The sequence below is a fragment of the Triturus cristatus genome, chromosome 9 (genome assembly GCF_964204655.1).
Source record: "Triturus cristatus chromosome 9, aTriCri1.1, whole genome shotgun sequence".
Taxonomy (NCBI): domain Eukaryota; kingdom Metazoa; phylum Chordata; class Amphibia; order Caudata; family Salamandridae; genus Triturus; species Triturus cristatus.
In genome coordinates this window covers 415,900,861-415,923,267 of record NC_140592.1, presented here as the reverse complement: position 1 = coordinate 415,923,267, position 22,407 = coordinate 415,900,861, and the positions used below count along the sequence as shown (strand labels likewise).

General features: G+C 45.2%; 1 protein-coding gene across 1 annotated transcript in view; it reads left to right on the top strand.

Moving 5' to 3' along the window:
- Positions 1 to 22,407, top strand: part of LOC146798073 (cytochrome P450 2G1-like) — a 998,619-nt gene that overhangs the window by 906,541 nt on the left and 69,671 nt on the right. The window contains exon 16 of the mRNA XM_085625291.1: positions 16,891 to 17,032. Coding sequence (XP_085481417.1) covers positions 16,891 to 17,032 — 142 coding nt within the window. The remainder of the gene's footprint in view (positions 1 to 16,890; positions 17,033 to 22,407) is intronic.

Here is a 22,407-nt window from a genome sequence, read left to right as displayed (position 1 = left end):
TTTATCATAGTAGGAGCTGGATCCTCATGAGCAATGGGTTTAGGGTGTAAATCGACCAATGGTTTCTCTACTAATGTGGGGGTTTTTAAAAACTTCCCAAAATCCGAGTGTGGAACCTTGGGTTTGCTCTTTCCTTGAACTCCCCTCGATTTCCTCCTGCGTTTATTTGGAGGAGGTCCAAAGGCTACTTGTGTGTTAGTTGGCTTAGATTTAGTTTTCCTAATCTTCGAGGCTGGAGGGGCCGGAGGGGGTTGGGACACTAAATCAATGGTCACCCTTGGGGGGCTAGAACTAATTTCTGGGGCTATACTCAAGGCTTCAACTGGTGACATGTTAGTGCAATCCCTCAGCAATAGTGGGACATCATCAATTTGGGACAACTCCTCCCTTGGTAAAATAAGTTGGTCTCCGAGGGGCGTGTTTTTCATATTATCTATTGAGCGTCTCCGTTCTGCCCTTAACCTGGACAGATTACACTCTTTGTCCCCCTCCCCCACTGCCCGGGAGAAATAATTCTCTAGAGTCCTATTCTTTGCTCCACCCGGTTTTAGTGGGGTGCTCTCCCTTGCAGGGGACGGCATAATGTTCACAATAAATTAAACTCGGCGGGCGGCTCCACCGAGTGTAAGAGACCAGGGGTCGGAAGCACAATCCAAGAGGGTAGGCCCAGCCCGGCCACCTTCGGCCCCGGACGGCCACAGACGGTCCCGCCCTTGTCCCGGGCTTCTCCCGGCGCCCTCCCGCGCGCTCCCGCGCCGCGGAAGAAGCTGCACCTGATATAGGGGAGGGTGCTTAGGGGGCGTGGCCAGCAGGGAGAGCGTCCAGGTGCAGGAAATGATGGCAGCACAGGGACTCCTGGGCAATGGAGTCCCTGATCCTCACCTGGCGCTCGCAGCCCTGCTCCCCGAGATTCAGGCAGCTCCCCTGTCAGGAATCAGCAACGATGCGCCCAGGCACACGGGCGAAGCGGGACCCGCGGAGCGGGTTCCGCGAGGTGCAGCCGCAGAACAAACAGCCCAACAGGAAGGACCTCGCAGGACAGAGCTCGCGCTCACAGGTCAGTCAATGTCTATGTAAGCACATAACGAGTTATACTCAGAGAGTCTTGGGCCCATACAACATGTTAAAATCACACCATGCTCTCAGCAATTAGTCATTTTTGGCACCAGTACATTTGCTGTGAACAGTCATTTGTGTCATCATTCTACAACTATTAGGCAACTACCTAGGCACCACAAATGTCTGAGTGCACAAATACTACGCATGTCCATACTTGAATACAGTACTGGAGAGCGTTCAAGAGATGGGCTGGCCATTCATGAAATCCTCCCTCCTCAAAGTCCATTTGAGGGCAGGAAAAATGCACTGGTTATGGGGCATGAAAGTGGTAGAGAAGCCGTTGAGCATGAATGGAATCCAAGGGCTTCCTGGAGACCTCATCTGGGCCATATCCATGAGATTAAATACCCCAGCTTGCCCTTGCATCGTTGCACCCCTTTGATACCCTGTACTTTATATTCCAGGTTATAACCTACTATGATAAGTATGATAGGGGGGATGGAAGTGTGCAGTGGAAGACGCTGGTTTCAGAAGCGAAGAATGAAACATAGGGTGCACTTTCCTAGATTGTGGAAGGACAAGCTGCACCGCTACTGAGTTGATCACTTCAGTCACTGGAAAAGGCCCAATGAAGCGCCGCTGAAACTTGTGGGACTGCTTAAAGTGGAGGTGCTTTGATGGATAACTATACTGGATCTACATTGTGGAAGACCGGAGCTGGCTGCCCCATCTTATCTACAAACCTTTTGAATCTTATTGCGGCGGTATGCACATTGGTGCGCAACTTAGAGGCCGATGATAAGATCTGTTGCAAACATTGAGAAAGCGTGGGCAGGTTTTCTTGAACTCGTGGTGACAACAAGGTTGGATAATGGGTATGCTACCCTTAGCTAAATTTGTGATATTTGTGTTGATGAGTTTTGCAGGTTATTGTATGCAAACTCGGCTTCCCACAAAAGCAATACCCATGAGGCCAAAGAATTTGACAAGTAACATTGAACCTCCTGCTTTAGGTCTTGATTGACCCTCTCAGTCTGTCCATTGGTTTTGGGATGAAAGCTGGTTGAGAGATGGCTTTGGATTTGTAAGGCAGAGTACCAGGCCTTCCAAAACCTAGAAGTAAACTTGGTGCTGCCGTCTGAGTTTATGGTCTTTGGTAGACTGTGGATGCGTACGATGTGGTTTAGGAGTAGGTTGACAAATTCTGCAGCTGTTGGGGTTCCTTAACAACCCAAAAATACTCCAGGGCCCACCTTTAAATATGTATGAAAGGCGTAGGACCAGGGGAAAAACACAACAATATTTTTACGACAGGGGTCCTACCTACCTATATTGCTTTTACCAGGGAATACATCCAACAGAACCAGACCACACTACATTTTAATGATAACCTGGTACTTTGACATATATTATTTGGTTAGTGTGGGTTGTACATTATTTAATTTTAACATTTTACAAATTCATCGATAAATTAAAAATGTCTGAAATACAAAAAACACTCCTTTATTTTGCCTCCTATGTCACACTGTCCACTGGCATCCCACTAACACTTCTAATCATTCATTCATTATACACCAATCTGGTGAAACAGGCATATAATCCTAAAGTACACCATCTGGGTCTCTCTATTTCTCTCTTTCTAGTGTAATGGCACCCGACTGGACACATTAATAGTCAACGTAAGTTTTGTGGCATTTAAGATTTTATAACCACCTTCTTCAGGACTGAATAGTTATTGGATATATTTGTAAAACAAAACAGGAAGACAAAAGAAGTAATATGTATATTGTCAAAAAGTGATACCCCCATCACTTGAATCACAGGCGAAGGACAAATATTTAGTTATTCCAGACGTCTTCTTAGATTAGCTGTAAGAGCAATCCTTCACTAAAAGGTTTCACTGCAGTATTATGCCATCTGGGAATAGTAGTTTTTTCTTGATATACAGCGTAAATGTAGAGCCAGAATGTGTGCTTCACTGTAAAAAAACACTCCTCTCTTCACTTTACTCTGAGTTCTCTACCTCAGAAGGCATGTATTTTAAGCACTCATAGTTACTAATGGGCACTTGGGGTTTGAGGACGCATCAACCTTCACTCTTCTGGCAGGTTTCTGTCTTCACCTCTGTCCACTATTCGCTGTTTCTGAACAAGCCACAAAATGCGCCATCCTTGATAGTCGATCTGTTACCACTAATATGGAGTCTGCAATGGTCTTTTGGAAGAGCAGTAATCAAATCAAATGAAATATATTCCCAAACTGGCTGTGGTTTGGGAGTGGATGTAATAGACCTTGCTTCTTGGATCTGTCTGTCTTTGCCCTGTTGCAAATATCCCAATTCAGCATGTATTGCATGAGTTGATTTCTCCAATTTGGCCACCAGAGGTTTCTATTAACTAGTTCCAGTGACTGTGGACAATTGTGACATGATTATAAGACTTTTAGGTGGGTACATAGAGCATATTTCCTTGAAAAGACAAGCCTTCTTTAATGCTCCTCCTTTGTTCCCACAGTTGCCATTGAATCTTCCTTGGTAAAGGCATGGCTTTTCTGATCTTGTCCAAAAAGGTATTTGTGTGGGTTACACTAATATTTTGCTCTTGGGATACCATCAGTACTGGTTGTGTATCTGTCTTTTGGAATGTGGTGTCCTGTCTGGAAAGGGCATCCACCTTATTGTTGTAGTTTCCTGGGCAGAAAGTGATAACGAAATCAGACTCCTGAAAAAACAAAGTCCAGCAATGCCTTCTGAGTATCAAGGTGCAGACACACTGCAACAATTCAAAATTCCAGAGATCAGTGAATATTGTGATTGGAAACTTGGCCCCTAATAATGAGTGGCGGCATTCCTTAAATGGCAAGTTAGCAGTTCTTTCTCCGCTATGGTGTAATTAAATTCCACTGGCTTTATTTTTTGTTGAGGTATGCCACAGGGTGTAACTGGCCAGTATTCACATCTCTTCGAGACAGGATTTCTCCAATGGCACAGTTAAAAGCATCCGCTTCCATAGGTAAAGGTTGTGTTGTGTCCTATGCCGTTAAACTGGGGCTGGGATGAAGGCATCCTTTAGAAGCAAAAAGACTTGGTTGGTTTCTGGAGTCCACTGAAAGATTACTCTGTTTCAGAGCAATTTGGTTAAGGGAGTGACTTTAGATTAAAAAAGATCTATAAATCTGCAGTAAACGTTCACAAAACCGAAAAACCACTGAATGTCTTTGACAGCTTGGGGTACTGGCCAGTCTTTGATAGCTTGCACTTTTTGTTTGGCCATGTTGATTCCTTGTGGTGTGTGGATAAAGCCCAATCATCCCCCATTAGTAACATGAAACTCACACTTGGTGAGTTGAAGGAGTAACCCATGGTGTCTAAGAGTAGCTACAATGGCCTGTACATATCCCATATGTTCCTCTAGAGATGAGAAATAAATCCAGATATCATCAATACAGGCAAAGACAAACCTATCCAAAAATTCTTGTAATACATCTTTAACAAAACATTGGAATGCCGCTAGTACCTTGCAAAGCCCAAAGGTCATCACACATAACACATACAGAGTATGGAACGTGGTCTTCCACTCATCACCTCGTCAGACATGTACCAGATGGTACGCCCCTCGGATGTCTAGCTTGGTGTAAATAGAGTCTGAGCGTACCTGATCTAATAGGACAGCAATGAGTGGTAATGGGTATTTTTTTTCATGGTTATGCTATTTAATGCCCTATAATCAATGCAAGCCCTCAGCTCACCATTAGCCTTTGGGTCAAAAAAGAGAGGCGATGCAGCAGGTGACTTTGAGGAATGTATGAAGCCATTTTGCAGGTACTTATCTAAATAGACACACAAATACTGATTTTCTTTCTCAGTAAGAGCGTACCTCCTGCTGCATGGGATCTTGACCCCCAGCACTAAATAGATTTGACAATCATAGGTCCTGTGAGGAGGCAGAGTCTCGGCACTAGAGGTGCTAAATACATCGAGGAACTTATCATACTCAGCAGATAGTTTGGTGTCTTGTTCTGCTGCAGTAGCAATGACATGACTGGGATTAGAGCCCAATTAATTATAGCAGGGGGTATGAGGTGACTTGGAACACAACCTGTTCTACTTGTCTGTTGAAAGTAAAGACATGTTCGCGAGCACCAGTCAGAGTCAAATTGTAAGCTTCTTTTGGCCCAATCTATGCGCAAATTACGGGTGGTGAGCCAAGGCTTACTTAAGTTATTTCTAAATTGCAGAGCCACTTGCACATCAAACCTGATTTGTTATTGGTGTTAATGTTATCTTGACAAGAACTTAGTTTTATGAGACTTGTGTGATGGTAGATGAGGCCTGAAGTTAGAGTTCCAGTTTCAGGTTGTTCTTTTTATACTGTTAGTACCTTTAACTTGGCACAATAATCAGTGTCAATAACATTTCTGGTGGCTCCTGAGTCAATCATGAAGATTAATTCCTCAGTACTGGTTACAATGGTTGCTTGCGCATTTAATGTTAAATGAGGAGCCTATGATCACAAAGTACTGGCCACAGATTGTTAACAAGGCTTATGGTGGGGTCTCGGGTAAACTTCTGTGTGTTTCTTGAGCTTTTTAGGTTCATGATTCTTTGGCTGGGGTTTGTAGGGTTGAGGTTCTATTTTCTGAGTTATTTGGTCGTACTGGACATTTTAGAACAAAATGTCCTTGTTTGCCATAATAGATGGATAAACCTCCCATGCACCATGTGTTTTTTCCTCTCGAGTATGGGGGTTCCTAGCCCATCCAATCTCCATTGGTTCACTGGAATCTTGAGAACTAGTGGATCCCTTGTCTTTGGATCGCACGTATGTGCGCATGTTGGTTATTTTCTTATCATCATTTGATCTTTATTTCGACATTTTTTCAGTCATAAAAGATTACAGTTAAAACGGTTAAAAAATGTGTAAAACCACAAAAGATAAAATAAACATTTCATAAAATCGGATTAGCAAGCAGGGTATGCAATCATGATATACAATCACCCCTGGGTGCCGGTGTGATGAGAGAACATCTCTTGGACCACATAGCTAGCAGGAACTTTGAGAGTGCGAAAACTATGTGCGGTGAAGTGTCAGTTTTAAGGACTCTCATTGCAACAAAACATTTATCAAAGTCCATGTTCCTGCACAAGGGTACCAACCAGTACTTTCTGGCTTTTCTGTAGGCAGGGCAAAAAAAGAGCATGTGTAGTTCATCCTCCTTAATCGCACCACATCCAGGGCAAGAGTTGCTCGTTAGTGCAGACCACTTACTTGTGAATGCCCTTAGTGGTAGTGTTGCGAATCTCTATTGGATGTATAACTTCCTAGCTCCAACTGGGTAAATGAAATTCAAAAACTCCTCGAAAGCATATGAGTGTTTAAGTGTTAAAAAAGTTGTTGTCAGAGGGCCAGCTTTGGAGTCATGCAACCATATGTTTTGTTTGCAGTCCATGAAGGACTTCGCAAGCGTTTTGCATGAAACCCCCCTGCATGCCTGTTCTGGCTCATACCAGAGGTCCGATAGTCCCATTTTCCCCAGTTCCTTTTTCACAAATGCAAGCCAGGGGATTTTCGCTGCACTACCATGGTTCAACACATCCTTTAATTCAAGCCTATAATTCGACAGTTCTGGAGTTATCCATAGCCTGCGCCAAAACCTAAGAGGTTTCAGAGCTAGCTCATCCTGGATAAAACTCAGTCCTAAGTCCAATCTCAGCGGAAGGAGGGGTGTACTTTGGGGGAGTGCAAGTAGCTGCCTCATAAACTTGTTCTCTACATTAAGAATTTCGGGCCTACAGGTGTACCCCCAGAGTTCCCTACCATAAAGAGCCGATGCCCTCGCCTTCACTTTGTAAATCTCCAGTGCGGGGCTCACTGGCTTGATTGTAGATGTATTAGACATTTTGAGGATACCGCCCACTAATTGGGAGAGTTTAAATTATGATTTCGCCTGTTGGGGGCCCCAGGAACGATTTTCGTTGATCGTTACCCCTAGATATTGAAAAGTCTGTACCCTCTCCAGTCTAACCGAATCCAAAATCGGTGTTGGGCGGGTCGATGCCGGGGGGCTGAAAATCATAAATTTAGTCTTATCAGCATTGATTTCCAGTCCGCGGCATCGGCAAAAGTCTGTAAAGCCGTCCAACACTCGTTGGATCACCATAGGGGACTTGGAAAGCAGGAGTGTGTCGTCGGCAAACATTATCGCCGGCACCCTCCTGCCTGCCAATCTGGGTGCATCGTTATTGGGAACCGCGTCCAGATGCGATATAACGCCATTCACATAGAGGCAGAACAGGGTTGGTGCCAAAACGCACCCCTGCCTGACCCCCCTGCAAACTGGAAACCGGGACAACAGCACCCCCTCCCTCCCACATCTGACCTGTGCATAGTTTTGTACATGTAGCCTAATCAGCACCGTCAGTATTGCGTTGGGAACTCCCATTTCCAAAAGCACCGCCCACAGTTTGGCCCTGGGTACTAAATCGAACGCGGACCGGAGGTCCACAAAGACCATGTAGAGGCTGCCACCCTCTAGAGTTACCGTCTTCCAGAATAACATTATAAGACGGAAAATCTGGTCCATGGTCGATGTGTTCCTCCTAAATCCGGCCTGAAAAGGACTGAGGATATCATACTCCTCGATCCACTCCTGTAAGCGGTCCAGGATTAGACGGGAGAAGATTTTTTGGGGAACATCAATGAGGCTAATAGGCCTGTAGTTGGTTGGAAGCAGAAGAGAGCCCTTCTTGAAGATTGGGACAATCTCTGCTCCCAGCCAAGTACCAGGTACCTCCATACCTCGCAGAATTGCATTGAAAAGGGCACATAGAGAAGGGGGGCCCAGATCGCCGGTTGATCCCTTAATAAATCACCGGGGAGTCTATCTAAGCCAGGAGCCTTACCCATGGCCAACTTCCCTATGGCAGTGTAGACCTCCTCCACTGTACACTCATGGTCATCTTGTACCCCCAAGCTAGGTGTGTGTGCGCCAGTGGACTTTCTAGACCTGTGACTGCCGCATATAAGGTCTTGAAATGGTGCTCCCAGTCCCCCGCCTCAATATTGGGTTCTATTGCAGATCTAGGCTCTCCTGACCCCGTGCTAACTATTGCCCAAAATCTATGTGCATCTCTCGTGTCCAATGAGGAGGAAAGGTTGGACCATTTCTCCATATCCCACTCCTCCCTAGCGAGGTTCATTGTTTCTTTGTATTGTGATCTTAGGGTGCGAATTTTTGGTTTGTCTCTCCCATCTTTAAGGGCCACAATAAGCTCTGATTTTGCCTTCCTGCATGAGGCATTATAAGATGTGGATACAGGCACCCTGCGCCTCCTATTAAACCCAGGGGGGTTAAAAAATTCCGCTAAACAGGCTACTAAGTCCTGATGCACACACTGCATGTTATCATTAAAGTCTAGTGCCAGAGGCTGGGAGATCAGAGAGCCCACCTTCGTAAAATAGTGTAAAATTGCGCTATATAATTTAGGCAGTGCGTCTCGTAATACCACCAGTCTCTCCCACTTGACTCTGCGTCTATTATTCGTTATGGTCAGCCCTTCGACCACGTCCGGGCCAGATTCCTTTTCATTTGCTCTAGGCCGTGGGCCCTCTATCCTCAGGCTTAGTGCGTTATGGTCGCTGTCCACCCTAGGCATTACCTCGAAGTCAACAACCTTCGACCATAAGCATGTCTCCACCATAATATAGTCTAGTCTTGATTTGTGACCCCTCTTATTGAAGGTACACCTTGACGGGGTATCAGATGGCGTCCGACCATTACAGGCCCTGATAGAGTTGTTCAAAGTTAGGGTCGTTATCTGGATGGCCAGTGGGGACCAGGACTTCGGATATGGGGACTGGCATGGCGGGATTCCCCAGTGTTCGTGCTCGCCCGAACTCCCTCATTTAAGCCACGAAGTGGCTCATAGTGACAGTTTAGGTCCCCTGCGACCAAATAATGTATATCCCTGCTAAGGGAACCAAGGAAGGATAACAACTCTTCAATTGTTTTGGACTCATTTGACACACTTGTCGGCCGTGAGTAAACATTCACAATGGCAAGTTTGTAGGGGGTTGGCCAGGACAAGAGAACGCACTGAATGTCATCAGATTAAGTCGGGATGATCTCGCCCGAGCAGCCCAGATGTAGCCCAACCCAGATTGTAAGGCCCCCTGATGGGCGTCCCTTTCCTCCCCACCGTGCGGCGATATTAAATGCCGCAAAGCCCACTCTATGTTGGTCCCCCCTGGTCCAAGTTTCTTGGAATACACATATATCGCTATTGTCCACAAAAGTACCCCACTCCGGACAAGCTAATTTATTTGGTAAGCCTGCCACGTTCCAAGACAAAATAGACATGCATTTTGTGTTCTCCACACTAGGACAAGTACTGTCCGGCAAGATATCGTCTCTCCCTAGGGGATTATCATGACTGGTGGTAGCTAAGGATGATACTGGTAGACGATCATCAACTACCCTGCCCAATGCAGACATAACACCACTCCTAATACTACCAATTAAGGGGTTCTTATCACCTTTTCCGTCTGAGAGTTTGTGGTGCAATCATAAAATGAGTGCTACAAGAACATCACAGGTTTTTGGTTGTGGATCCACTTAAGCCAGTAAGTCTTTTAAATCATCACAGAGTCCTTGATAGTAAAGAGCTGCCCGCATTTCTCCAGGCCAATTTGTTAAGAAGATAAGACTTTTGAAGTGTGTTAGTCACAAGGTCCTTGTTGCTCTCCTTTAATTCTAAAAGCTCTTGGTCCACAGACGTTGTAATGGTTCTGCGGTCAAATATTGTATTTAATTCTGCTTTGAAGTTTCTCCAGTTATACAACAGGGTACTGTCTGCATTGACCAAAGGGGCTGCCCAAAATGCAGCATCCCTTTCTAAGTATGAGATTAGGCAAGATATCCTTGATTGGGCTTCTGGGAAAGCTGTGGGCCTGACCATGAAATGCAGCTGTACTCGGGTCAAGAAAGTCTGTACTTAGGCGGGGTCCCCAATGAAGTACTCTGGTAGAGCCAATGGGACAGGTGTAGGGACTGATGAAGACTACGGGATGACTTGGAGCTGAACTTGAGGTTATTGCATTAAGTGATAGTAGGGCCCCCACCTAACCCTGTAATTGCGTCACTTGGCTTGCTAACGCTGCAGTTTTCAATCTGGCTGCGGTGAGCTCTTTCTGTATTGTGGGAAAATCCTACATACATCCTCTAGAGTGGACATTCTGGCGGTTCTGCTTGGAAGGAACTAAATACCATTGGGCTTGTGATTCTGTCAAGACCAAGTCTCTCAGAAGCAGTATCCTCCAAAGCTCACCTTTTGGCAGCGCCAACTCTGTGAATATATATTACACCGGAGTGGACATATCAGGAGAAGGGTTTTGGGGAGGGTACTGCAGGGAGGGAGACCTGTAACAGGATGGGGATGATGATTAATGCTGGATCCTGTCTACGGGTGCAGCTTATGAGCTAATGAAAGTATGTTACTGACAACCCTTACATGCCAGGGATTTAAAGATGCTGTGTACTTCCATTCATTACCTCGCAGAGATTGATTCAAAGTTTTGCAGGGCTTATGCTGAACATTCTTTTACTGTCTATATGACTTGAATGCTTCAATTGGTATAAGAATTCAGTGTTCAGGGTTCACAGTTTAGTGCAGCAATCAGTATAACAGTTAACCTTCACTATAAGCGTTCAATATGCCACCGTGCAAAACTTCTGGTTCCCAACAAAGTTCGTAGCTAAAGCGCAGTGTTCGTATCACAATACTTTTATACTTTGTGCCACAGTTCAAGTTATCCTATTGTACACTCTTGTTTATGCCAGCCATGGTTTTTACCAAAGTTCAAAATGCGCTGGTCTGATTACGTCTCATGTGTTACCTAAGTTCAAGGGCACCTTACGCACACCTCATTGATGCTTCCAAATTCAACAACTGCTGTATAAAGCACACTAAGAGTGCGGCTTACCTTACCCAATTCCAAAGTGTCTAAGAACAAAGGACTATGCCCTCGCACAAAGCACTGAGAGTTCATTTGCCCTACAGTGGTTCTGCTGTCCAGTGCTGCTGCCCAGGAGTAGTGCTGATCACAAGCGTTTGTTGATAGGTGTTGCCATATCAATATGCTGCTTCACCAAATTTTGCTGTCAGGAAGTGCAAGTCTTGCAGGATCTCCCGGCTGCGAGGCGCTACTCTGGCTGCATCTAAAATGAAAAAGAAGAGTCAGCACAGGCACATAATTGCAGTCTTGCAGTGCGCAGCCAATAAACAAGCTCTAAATGTAAGCACATAACGTTTTATACACAGAGATTCTTGCCACCATACAACATGTTATAATCACATCATGCTCATTGCAATTAGTTGTGTTTGGCATCAGTATGTTTGCTGCGAATAGTCTTTTATTTCACTCATTCTGCAACCAGTAGGCAAGCACCTAGGCACCACAAATGTCCGAGCACATAAATGCTATGCATGTCGAACATGGATGCATTGCCAGAGAGAGCCCAAGAGATGGGCTGACCACTCATGACACACTCGCATCTCCTTCCTACTGACTGACAGCCAACTGTCTCAGGCCATCTTTTGTCCCTGACTCCAGCCCTCTCAGGACAGTCCACCTGCTCCTGGAACTTTGTCCTAAGTTAGGCAAGTCTCTCAAGGCAGCACCCTCCCTTCAGAGACCAGGCCCTCCTCCTGGAGTTTAGGCTTCTTCTGGGTCTGTGGGGCTGCCTTCCCCTCCTCTTGTTACTAGGGACTGGGTCCCCTGTTTCAGGATCCACAGTCCCATGACTTTCTCGTAAGGCCTTCTATACTCTAGTGGAGACACAAACACACTCAGGGAGACCTAGCATTGATGTATGAGTCCTTCTCTTCACCTCTGCCCAGGCAGACATTTCATGGTTGTTGCCAATAGACAATCCACTAGGATGGCAAGGAACATAGCTACTTTCTTAGGGCCAGTAACCCTTCTCCCCACTCAGTCTACCACAGCTATGGGGTGGGACTTTGCAACATTGTGAGAGTCCATTATCTCGTGCACTTTATCTTACATAATCTGGCTTGGGGAAACCAGCTTGGCCGTAACCATGGTTATGCTGATACCTGCATTTTACAAAGCCTGAGCTTTTACCCCATTGAATCTTGGCCTCTGCCCATACTGGCAGGCCAGTGGGCCAAGGGTTCAATTTCCTCACCATCCAGAGAAACTAGTGTGGCTTCAGTGTAACCCATGCAATCCCCAAGGTCATCTTGGATCCTCATCCCTACACTTGCAATTCCTGTGGAACTATCACCAGTGGGTGATTTCTTTGTGCATGTAGGACCTCCCTTCTTGTGCTGCGGCTGTTTACAGTCATAGCACACCCCAGTTTTTGATGGGCCAAAGTTCTTTCCTGATACCCCCTCCCCTTTTGTAATTTGTGCGTGGCTCTGGGCTCCCCACCTTGGGCATCTTGTGGGGTGTCTTTCTGTTTCTCACTCTTTTTAACCACCCCCCCCCCCCCCTTATCTTTCCTCTGAAGGAGAACCTGTCCCCCTTTCTTATGTTCTCCACCTTGGGACTTCTTGGGCACCCTAGTGCATACCCATTCATAAGCTATCTTCCTCAAAGCTCTAGGGCTAGATAGCTTAGAATCTACCAAATGTTGTTGGAGATTCTCGGAGGTATGTATGTATGTATGTGCTCTTTTACCAACAAATTGTATAAGTCCTTATAGGTGTCCACCTTGCTACCTTTAGTCCTGCCCTCCAGTAACTTCAAAGAGGCATTAACAACATCCAACCATGTCTGTATTGCCCCCTTTTGTATGCTTCTAATATTGTGTCTGTACTTCTCTGGGGTTGGGCCAAAAAGCTCAATGAGTGCCTCTTTCATTTTTTTAATTTTTTTTTAACAGACTTTTATTGAGTTTCACAGGGTAACATATTCAAACTCCCTGCCCATTGCCGGGCCGCCCAAGTGAACCAGAATGCAGTAAATTGACCTATCCGCTGTTCAGAGCCCAGCAACATATCCCTCTTCTCATAAGGCATCTGCGTCATAATACAGTTCGTCCACAAAGGTGGTCCATTACCATAATGCAACACAATCCAAAGACCCCCCACCCTCCCCCGCCGAATCTCCCCCAACAGCACCCCCCACCCCATCCACCCTCCCAAGCATGTCACCAATATCTAACATTGTCAAGTGAACCCTGAAACCTGAAACCTCCCACGCCATTTGACAAGGTCAGGAGGTAGCTGCCTATCTTGGGTCCTGAATCCTTCCCTCACCCTGCATTCCCATGAACCTGAAGAGTCTCATGAGTCTCCTGCCATATCCCCCTCCTCAGGTCCTTCCTCTCCATCGTCAACCGGCTGTTTGAAAAGTTCTAGGAATGAGTGCCTCTTTCATGTGGGTATAAGACTCTGCCACCTCATCATCTAGTGTAAGAAGACTATCTCTGCCTACTGTTGGTACTAACTCCCAAAGTAAGGACCCTAGATGTTGTTCACCCACCCTTTTCATCCTTAGAGCTCTCTCATAGGATGCCAGCCATTTATCAATACAATCGCCGTCAGTGTACTTGGGGACAATACCCTTGGGTAACCTGGGATCATAGGCACTACCTGTGATTACATCTGCATCTATAGAACTGCTGTCACTATTCTCCTGGGGGTTTCAACCCCAGCTTGTCCCTCTTCTCCTCTAAGGTCAGTCTTCTCTCCTCCAGGGCCAACTTACCCTCCTGTAAATCTAGGTGGGTAAGCTGTTCTGCTACATTCTGTGTTCTCTTCACAGTTGAACCACTCCTGTTACTCTCAGCCAGTGAGTTGCTCCTGGAACAAATTGTTAAATCACTTAAAGCATCCCCATCTGTTACCTCAAACTCTAGATTATCCTTCTCATCTCCACTGTCAGTGGGGGTGATCTCCTCCTTCAGTTGCACTTGAACCCTTCTTGATTCCTCCCAAGCTTTGGGGGCCTATTGTCCAGTCAGGCTCATTTGAAAACGTTAAACCCAATCCTGGGTAGCTGAGACTCTGAGCAGCATGGCTTAGCAAAGGAACAATGTTTAAAACATTTAACAGCAGTATAAGAAAGTCACGCAACAAGAAAGAGACACAACAAAAATTTCTGAAAATATAGTATATTTTTATGAAAATTTAGAGACCTTGATAAGCAAAATCCACAGGAGTTTTACTGCAATTTTAAAACATTTAAGTAACTTATATATCAACCTCAAAAAAGCACTGGCCAACAATAAGTTTGTAATCTTTTGAAAACCGATCGGCTACTTAGGACAGTTACCTGGCCACCAGAGCATTTTTAAAGCAAGATACAGACTTTGCAGGATGACGGCCACAGGTGGTTACAGATGTCGCGGTTCCACAAAGTCTCCTCTCTGCAGGGTTCCAAGGGCTTCAGATGCAGACTTTGTGCTTTTGCAACACAGCACTCACAGTGGAGTTTGGTGTCCACCTTGGGTGACGAATCTGGTAACAATGAAAACTCACAAGTCCAGCAGACACCGGTGTATCTTTTGGCTATTCCCAAATTGTCATCTAGGGTGCCTGGCATCCCGTAGCGGCAAAACTTTGCGATGACTACGAGAGATGCGTTTTGGGCTCTTCCAACTTTAATGTCCCAGTGCTGGTCTGGGAGGTGAGCTAACTGACCCTCAGAGTCACTGCTTCCGAATAGGCCAGGGAATCAACTTATCCCCAAGCCAAGCATGTAGAACAGGGTTAAAACTCTACTAGCCCAACGTGCAGCAGGTGCAGTCGCTCCGGAATCGCAGCCTCTTGTTTGTGCTTCCAGCTAGTGCAGAGTGGTCTTCTCCTTATCCTTCTTCCAAGTCCAGTGAGTACTAAAGTGCAGGGCTCCAGGGGGTGCCTTATTTATCCTTGGAAAGTATCTCAAGGGGACCAGTCAGTCACTAGCCAATGGGCAACTGGGTACCCTCTTTCCTAGTGATAAAGTTCCTGTGATGTGTAGCATTTAGCTATTCCATGTGCCACAGTCTCATCCCTCCCATAATGGCACGACCCTTCTTTTGCTGAGAAAGGAGTTTGGTAGCCCACCTTAGGGGTGTGGCAGCCAGGAGAATATACGCCCATGGTAAAACCGGTGTGGAGGCGAGCTTTCTCTCCTAAAGCCTGGCTCTACTCTGTCTGTAGTAAACAAAAGACTTTCTGCGTGAGAGTGTTGTCATAGCAGCCTTTCAAAAGCGGCTTCATCTTTGAAGCTCACCTTTGGACTGACACCCTGGAAAGCCATTCTGTGGAATGAGGTCACACCTTCTATCATGTCAACAGCCTTTGTTCCTGGCCTGGGAGTCGTTCACATTTCTCCCCAGGTGGGCAGATCTTGTTCTATGTGCTAAAGCGTATTTGAAGTCACTGGACTAACAAAGCACCGAAATGGCAACTATCTACATTTTCCAAACTTTAAAAGTGACATAAGTGTTGACTCGATCATTAAATCGCATTTAATGTCACGATTAATGTGATCCCTTACCTGATTCAGTTAGGTAGTCCGATTCAGGAGTTAACCGGGTTGGGGTGACAACAGGTAAACCCTGTATTAGCCAATGGGGCTTCTAACCTTATCCACAGCATAGCAACAGTGTAAAAGTGTTGCTGCTAAGACATATTGAAAATATATGTCTAACTCAACAGAATACAGCCACATGCCATAAGACTACATAGACCTTCTTTAGGGGAGTCTTACATGTAGTATTAAGGGATGTGGTGGTTTTGCCATTGACTTAAATGGCAAAGTGAACATACAAAAAGAGGCATTTCCTTACATAATTTAAATATGCATATGTGACTTGAAGATATGCTATGTTCTCAAGGCACTTTTATGAGTCACGGATAGTAAATCTGTATTCACCTATATATACTTACTTTGGCGATAGAGTAGCCATCCATATTCTGGATTCTGTAGTTTTGTGGGTTGATGTAACAAACTTGATAAAGTGGAGGAATGCTTTTTATGGGGCAGTGTGTAGGCAAGTGTTTGTGTGTTCGAGATAAATATTTTAGAGTGGGTTGATTAGCATATTGCAGGTGGGATTGTGTCTGTGGATTGATGTGTGAATGCACTTAAGAGTGAGTGTGGGACAATGGGCAAATAAATGTCTAAGTGGATGAATTTGTGGATAAGTTGAATGAGTACAAGGACAGATTGAGAGCAAGTGAGTGGATGGGTGAGTGAACAATTCTTAGCTTTGATACTCTTCAGGGAAGACATGCTACCCAATGGCAGACTTACAAACTATTTTGAAAGCCATTCACCAGATCGTGGTTTTTTAACCATGCTTGCTGAGACAGTAGATTAAAGTGTTAATTACATTATGTGTAACTATATGAAACAATCAGTTACAAAGCATATGGGTCTGTGTTTGAGTAAATATATTCACTTATTGATGGGGTGTGTGTATGAGGGAGACTGGTAAGTGAGTAGATGGACAGATGGTTGAGGAGATGGACGGATGGATGAGTAGATGGTTGGATGGATGGGTGAGTGAGTGTATTCTTAAGTACTGGAATTGTTGAGTAAATGGGTGGACACTGATTTTTTTTACCACAGAACGTAGGAAGAAGGGATCCAAAAAGGTAGCCTAGCGCATGTAATTGTTTAGGTAGCGGTTAAAAGCTTTGACCAAGAAGCTGCTATGCAGAGTATCCGCTGGGGCTTGACTCTCCAAATGTGATGTCACACCTCTATTGTAAAAAGGGTAAAAGTACCATTTTATCATTACTGGTGATAAGTGATGTCCTGTATCTTAAATAGATTTAGCAAAATGTACACATATATTTGTTCTTCTTTTCAGGAATCAGCAAATACACACTCTGAATTTCAGAATGAGAACATGGTAATTACCACGCTGAATCTATTCTTTGCCGGAACAGAAACAGTCAGTACCACACTGAGATATGGATTTTTGATTCTGTTGAAGTACCCAGAAACAGAAAGTGAGCATATATTACTATCCATATGTTTCATTGGGACGCTGTGGGCACTATTTATGTTATTCTTAAGTTGACGTATACAAAATGTGTCATAATTTTAGAGCATGATTTTCTAAAATTATTTTATTGTACTTCAGTTTTCCAGAGCAAAGACTGAAAAGAATAAATGCATAACAGAATCGTAATTTCAAAAAAGTTGACGCCCCGCTCTATTCATTTTACAGTTGAGTCTTGTAGAGTTGCTTTGTCGACGCTGAAGTTAGGTCTCGAAGAAGGGGGCATGGGATTGCCTGATCTTGAGCTGTACTCGGTGCTTGAAATGGGAAAATAGAAACGCAGGAATCATGTCTACTGTCATACGGAGGCTTTTACGAGCCCCGCAAGGGGGCCGTGAGCCAGCAGGCCCAAGATGGTTTGATTCAGTCTGTTCCCAGGCTTCTAGGAAGCTGAGACAGGCCTTAAGCAACAAGCCCCAAGACGTGGTGGTGGTCAAAGGGCTTTGCAGAGCATATAAGGCACCACTAGCAACTCGTAGATCCTCGCTGAAGGAGGAGGCCTGGCCTGATCCAGTGGAGGCAAGCACACTGCACAATAGTCCTCCTTAACAGCCCTTTTTTTTTTTTTTTTTTTTTAGAAGAGAACGCCAAATTATTGGACGCCCACGTCACGGAGGATGATTGGGTCCACCACTTTGAGGGTATCTTCCAACCAAAGCCCACGCTATCTGAAGGGCAGGAAAGCGTGGAAGGTAAAGCGGATCTCGTATTTTCCACCCAAGAAGTAAGAGCGGGTGAATTAGGTCTAACCCAAAGAAAGGCCCCAGGGTCAGATGGGATTCCTCCTGACCTTTATGTTGCCCATATAGACTTTTGGGCGCCTGTCCTTACACCTGTTATTAATGCTGCAATGCGGTTTGGCCGCCCAGACTCCTGGGCTTTATCGACCATAGTCCCGGTATTTAAAAAGGGCGACCGGCATAGTACCTCATGTTGCAGGCCCATTTCTCTCCTAGACTCTGTGGTGAAGGTGGTGAGTCACATGATTCTTAACAGGTTGGTAACTTCGGTGGACGAAAGCAACTTTGTATCTGAAATACATTATGTTTTCCGCCCTGGTCGGTCTACTGTAGAGCAGTGTTTGAACCTATATCTTGTTTTGAATAAGTTTACTGTGGCTCGTTCATGTCCAATGTATTTATCCTTCATGGACCTGTCCTCAGCCTTTGATTGTGTGAACAGGTCCAAGTTATGGAAACTGATGGTATCCATTGGGATTGATAAAAATATCATTTGGTTCTTGAGAGACCTTCCCCGAGATTCTAGGACGGTTGTCTGCTATTCAAAGGACGTGAAAGTGTCTTGTCAGTTTAACATCAGGAGGGGGTGCATCAGGGGTGCATTCTTGCACCCTTCCTTTTCAATTTATACATCAACTCCCTAGAAAAGGCCCTTCTAGCAACCAAAGCTGACAGTCCCCAGGTAGGCAAGCGAAGCCTGCAAGTACATTTATACGCGCACGAGGCAGTCCTCCTGGCGAGTACTGCAAGGAGCTTACAACTTCTCCTAAACTCTTTTGCCTCTTTTATGGAGGAGCTGGATCTGTCAGTGAACCACTCTAAATCATATATCATGCAGGTGGGCCCCGGAAAGGGTAAGACTAAGCAGCCCATTTTTAAACTAGGTTGTTCTCTAATACCCCAAGACAAATGTTTTTTCCTATCTGGGAGTAGTGTTTGACGACTCACTGAGCTGGTGCTCCCTGCTGAACCGAAAGAAAGGGGACCTAGTGAAAGCTTCAGCAGCTGTTTTTAACTTTGCCAGCAGAGTGGGAGGGAAGCCAATAGGGGCCCTACTGAAGATCTACCAAGCGAAATGTATCTCGGCAGTTATGGGAGCGAGTTATGGGGTCATATCTCGCTCGGGGCTCTGCAGAGCACCGAAAACTCATTTTTGCGAAGAGCTCTTTCTGTCTCGCAAGGCACCCCATCTTACGTTGTACATGAGGAATTGGGGATGCCTTTACTCTCCGACGACTTGGCTATTCGCCCTCTGGCCTGATGGTTTAAGATATGGGCCAAGCAAGAGAGCGTACTTAGTAAAGACGTCCTATGGGACTGTCTTTCTCTTGATCACGTCTCACGCATGCAATAGCTCGGGTGTATAAAGGTTGGCCTTGCCAGACTAGGAAGAGTTGATCTCTTTACGAATCCTGAGGGAGTTGGTAAAAGAGAACTCACCTGGGCCAAGGAGTCTTTTTTAAGAATGCAACATAGTGAAAGAGAAGGAAAGGAGCTGTGTAAGTGTAGTGTGCGCAAGTATGTCGTACTGAAAACCGTGCCTGTCATCTGGGGCTGAAAAGCATACACAATCGTTTTCTTTTGACGAGGTTCTGGCTTGACCTTTTCCACTCCTTATTGGCACATCATGATGGTTCTCACAGAGGTCAGTGTCTCATGCCCTGTGGCTGCGATGTAGAATCTCCTCAGGACATAATGCACTTTTTAATGTTCTCCACTTTTTATGCTGTTCCCAGAAGGTAATTTATTATTCCTATCTTTGGAAAAATGGGCTTTAGGAGGGTGAGACCAGCTTTTATTTTCTTAAATCTTATTTCTAGTGATACCGTTTGGTACACTCAATTTTTTACTGTTCGCCATCACACAAAGGACAAGTTGTAAATTATATCTGTATTGTAACTTATGTTTTTATATGTGTATAGCTCATTTGGATTTTATAACATTCGTCAAGTTGTAGTCTGATTTATGGTATAACGTAGACCGTATGACTTTTTTGGTTTTATCTTTAAAGCCAAATAAAGTTTAATTGATTGATTGAGTACCTTCTTGTTTCTGAGAAGTGCCAGTACTCTCCAATTAAAAGTATTAAGTCTGTTTTAGAAGTTCTGGTACTCTCCCTCTCAACCGGAGTGTACCGGCCCATTTAAAGCACAGGCTACACTATTATGCGGCGACGTTGCAATACACGTCGCAATAGGTCACAGTGGAAGATAATTGGGGAAAGAAACTACTGAGAGACACTTGTGGGTCTACACCTTTGTTGGAATTTGTCTAATGAGGGGGTCCAGGATACTGAGGTGGTAGCCCTTATCTGGTGCAGCAGACGGGAGGAGATATGGGGGAGAGTGATTTCTAGGGTGCTAAAACGTCCACCGTTTGTGGGAAAGCTGAGCATTTGGTCATTGGTTCCACTTAGGCTCATTAGTGAAGCTATGTCAGTGGAGTGCTGAAGAACAGGGGGCTGTGAAACGCAGGGCGCTTTGTACCCAGATTAGAAATTCATTATATTTGAGAACGCATACGGAGTTCATGGTGGGGCTTGGCCAGTTTCTTCAGTATGCTAAGATTGCCAGTACAGGTAGGGAGATCTTGTCGGGGTTTCCCATGGCCCCCAGCAGTCTGAAACGCTGCAGTTGGTAGGTAAGCACTATATAAATGCAAAATGCAGTTATTGGTTGGATGTGCACTGCAATGTGTGTCATTGTTTTATGGATGAGTTCAAAGGGGACTGAGTGAAGCAACGTTTTCCTGCTAAATGGGCCGGGTGGGGAGATCTGGACGACAATATGACAGAGAAAGACTGGGAAGGGACTTGTGCACTTACCCACCGGGAGTCCTGCAATATCAAGTTGATACATTTCAATTATCTGCACCGTACTTACCTGACACCGATTAAATTGAGCAGAATGTATGTGGGTAGGGCGATGAACAGTCCAATGTGTGGTGTGGAGGGGTCCTCCTTCCAAACAACAAATTTAAACGAGGGTCAAAGTGAGGGACTTGGTTTAAGGACTGAAACACCTCCAATCCCAAAAGTACACAATGAAACCAACAAGAAGGTGCACAGTCCGTAGCAAGATAGCAAAACAGTAGTTAATGTAGAGAAACACGAGAGATCCTACAAATAATTGAGACAAGCCCTCCGCAGGAGGTAGGAGTCCATCAGCCCACCCTTATTGGCGGAGCCTCGTCATCTGGTACTCCTGGGAATCGCTGTCTTGGCCCATAAATGCAGATCCCCAGGGACTCTGCCTAGGTGCACCGGACAGTGATACCCCAAAAGGAAATTTACTCCTGCCAGGGTCTGTGCCCAAGTAGTTGAGGGCTCCAGTGATGTGCAGTGCAAAGAAGTGAAGTGAAGTTAAAAATGAATACTTGGTCAAAAAATATGTTTATTGGGGATCAACCAAGTTTCATGTCTAAAAGAACCTATAGTCTGTTATATATTTCTACAGGCTAGTCTTTGGTTCATGTGAGCATGTGGTCGACATGTTTCAGCCGCTAAGGTGAATTTACCCGGCTTTCTTCAGGACCGAAAAAAAGAGCTACTGCAAAACTAGTTAAAAAGTGATAAACCTATACCCATACACCAAATGTGAATGTGGGATACCGGTGTGGCAATTGCCACCCTACCAAAAAAGGCTCAAACTAGAGCGTAAGAACGATGTCTTCATTCCCAGCTTTGTGTGGGAGAAAAGCCTCACCTCACCCGGCTGACTGCTCGGAGAAGGAGGCACCGCTCTGTCCGTCGATACCTCAGACTGGCTCACAAGCTGTCTGGGAGGCCCTCCTTCCTCCATATGGCATGGATGTGCCCGACAGTGCGTGCATTGTGGATGAATGTACGGGAGAGAGTGGAAAGGGTGACTGGTGTTATGGTGGAGGAGACACCAAAAGGCTTGCTTCTCCGTATGATAATGAAGCCACGGTGGGGGATGATACGCAGGAAGTTTCTATAGTTGGCACTGGTGGTTGCCAAGAGATGGGTGGTGATAGGGTTGTTTGGACAGAGCGTCCCGTAGGTGGCATTGTAGAGTAGGGATATGGTTGAATGGGCCATAGCGGAGGAAAAGCACACCAGGGATGTCAAGGATGGATGATAAGGTACTGGTGCACCTAGACATGTGGATGCGGTTGTTGGGGGCCTTTCAGGGCAATTTGGGGGTAGCAGGGATATGGAGGCAGGGAACGGAAAGGGGAGGAGGATGTGGCAGGAGTGCAATTGGAAGGAGATAAGGGGCAAAGAGAATGGAGATGATGATAACCTTTGTAGTTGAATTGCTGTCAACAATGTTCCTCATGACCAGTTGTGTATCAATAAAAACAATAAAAATATATATTGTTTTAAAATTTAAATATATTTTTATTGTTTTCACTGATACACAACAGGTCATCAAGAACATTGTATGCGTTTCAGAGCCCGCTTTTCTCAAACTGCTTCAGATGCAGACATTAATGACACTATTCCAAAGTTTTCAAATAATTCATAGTTAAATTGCAGTGCATTATCCATTTGTTTCTGATCCTGTCAGCAGTGCCAGAGGGCAAACTGGCTAGTGGGTCCCAATTGTGGAGGTTGAAG